Genomic DNA, 2,133 nt, shown 5'->3' with positions numbered 1-2,133 from the left:
ACATTAAAGATTAAAGTGTATACATTGTAATCATTTTACACTCCAGAAGGCCACTTTAAAGGAAATAAAACTGAGATAATATATAGCTGAACCATTTGACAGCCAGAAGCCACACAGCCTCTCTCTAGCAACTAAGAGGTTAATAAGCATCTGTTCTAAGAATATATTACCCTGTAACTCTTAAGGCACAAATACTTGGCAGCCCACCACACAGTTACCTTTTATAAATGAGGATGTCACATTATCAGTAATTATATTAAAGCATTATTTTTTATCAGAGTACACAAAATAGACAAAAATGTATAAGACTACAGAATGTCACAGGTATGGAGGTGGGGGGACCTCTCATTTAGACTATTCCTTGATAGCACCACCTTTAAGGAAAAGTACAACAGCTGCCTGGCTGAAACATTTCTACTCTGCAGGTCTGGGGTGAAGCTTTTCTCACCAGAATTAAGAGTCTGAGGGGGGGGGGGTGCTGGAATCCAAGACATACTTTATGACATAAGGGGGTCGTTTGGTCTTCTTCACATTAAGTTCCAAGTCTTTTCTAAAAAGAAAAAGAGAGAAGTGTCCTTGGCCCTTGGCACAAGTCTTAGATCCAATGGCACACAGTCTGTAGGGATTGCTGGCTCTGGGAGCTCATGCACAGTTGCCCATGACTTTGACCAGGGAGTTCTCTGGCAGCTGTCTGAAGATGCCCCTGAGGGTCTCCAGCTCCCTGCTCAGCTGCTCCACTCTCTTCCTCAGCTTCTCATTGTCAGAAGACAGCTCCATCACCTTCTGCTGGGTCTCAGCATTACGGATCTTGGCTTTATCCCTGCTTTTCCTCACTGCTATGTTGTTCCTCTCCCTCCTCACCCTGTACTCGGTGCTGCTCTTGTCCACCCACTTCTTGGACTTGCCCCTGCTCTCCGAGGACGTAGAAGATGCCGATGAGGACATGCTCTTGGCCGCAGATGCATGCAGGTGGTGAGGGTGGTGATGAGGGTGATTTGGGTGGTGGTGAGGGCTTGGCACAGGGGTGGGTGGTGGCGTTGGGTGGCTAGCCTGCAGGTGCATGGTGGTCTGGGCACAGTGGGCCACCTGGTACTGCAGGTGGGATGGGTGCTGCTGGCCGTGGTGGGGGTACAGGGCGGCCAGGGAGGCTCTGCCGGGTTCGTCCTCTTCCCTGGGCTCCTGCTTGATCACCAGAGGTCTGAGACTGGTGTCCTGCTTGTTGTCCAGGTAGGTGGCCATGCAGCCATACATGGGGTGCCCTGCTGCTCCCTGGTACTCTGCCACCTTGGCTCTGTCCTGCTTGCTGTTGTGGAGGAGGTCTGCTAGGAACTCGTCGTTGAAGGCTGCGGGGTCTATGTAGGCGCTGATGTCTATGGAGTTCTCGTTCTCGCAGAGTCCGTGGAGCTCTCCGCCGCTGGGGGGCTCTCTGTAACCGTACGCACCGTGCTGGCTCTGGGGCTGCACACTCATGGACGGCCGGCAGTCGACCTCGTAGAAGTTAGCCAGCTCCATGGAGCTCCTATAGCCAGCCCAGCATGGTGAGGAGCTCCGGGAATCCAGGATGAGCTCAGGCTGTCTGCTGACTCGTGCCTGCTGATCCTTGCTTGCTTTCTGATGCTGCCTCCTGACAAGTGCTTGCTGCTGCTGAGCAGTGCCTGATGATCACTGCTTGCTGCTGTCCCCCGGCCAGTGCCTGTTTGCTACTGTCCAGTGATTGGTTGCTTGCTGCTGGCCAGTGTCTGCTGTCACTCCGCTGCAGGTCAATGTGTGTCTGCTGGAGACAGCTGCGACTGCCCGGTATATATATAGCGCCGCACAGGCTGCGCAGCGCCCCTACCGGCCAGTCACGGCACTGCACGCTCCCAGTCTGAGTCTGCACGTAGCCGTGTGCGCTGGAGCTGCGCTGGCAGCCGGTGCAGTACCCGGGGGGCAGCCCTGCAGCAATTACCCCCTATACAGCATTAACGGGGCTATACAAACAATATATTCTATACACAGTCCTGTGAGCTTCCTAGACTCCTCAACTAAAATGCACTTTATCTGAACGACAATTACTGAAAAATACTCTGCTGGACTCTAAAAAAAAATGCTAAAGTACTCTGCTGGACTCTAAAAATTACTTAAATACCCCAC

The 2,133-nt window shown here is 52.2% G+C and overlaps 1 protein-coding gene across 1 annotated transcript; it reads right to left on the bottom strand.

Annotated features, from left to right (window-relative positions):
• Positions 1-264: 264 nt before the first annotated feature.
• Positions 265-1,842, bottom strand: CEBPA (CCAAT enhancer binding protein alpha). Its single transcript, XM_053449657.1, has one exon. It carries the CDS (start codon positions 1,510-1,512, stop codon positions 643-645), a length of 870 nt encoding a protein of 289 aa, XP_053305632.1. The 5' UTR covers positions 1,513-1,842; the 3' UTR covers positions 265-642.
• Positions 1,843-2,133: the final 291 nt, after the last annotated feature.

This window comes from Spea bombifrons, chromosome 10 (assembly GCF_027358695.1).
Source record: "Spea bombifrons isolate aSpeBom1 chromosome 10, aSpeBom1.2.pri, whole genome shotgun sequence".
NCBI lineage: Eukaryota > Metazoa > Chordata > Amphibia > Anura > Pelobatidae > Spea > Spea bombifrons.
Note: the sequence above shows the minus strand (reverse complement) of the source record. Positions and strands in the feature narration are given on the sequence as shown.

Excerpts from the sequence above, each read along its gene's own strand:
- CEBPA (XM_053449657.1), bottom strand. The coding sequence starts at position 1,512 with ATGGAGCTGGCTAACTTCTACGAGGTCGACTGCCGGCCGTCCATGAGT.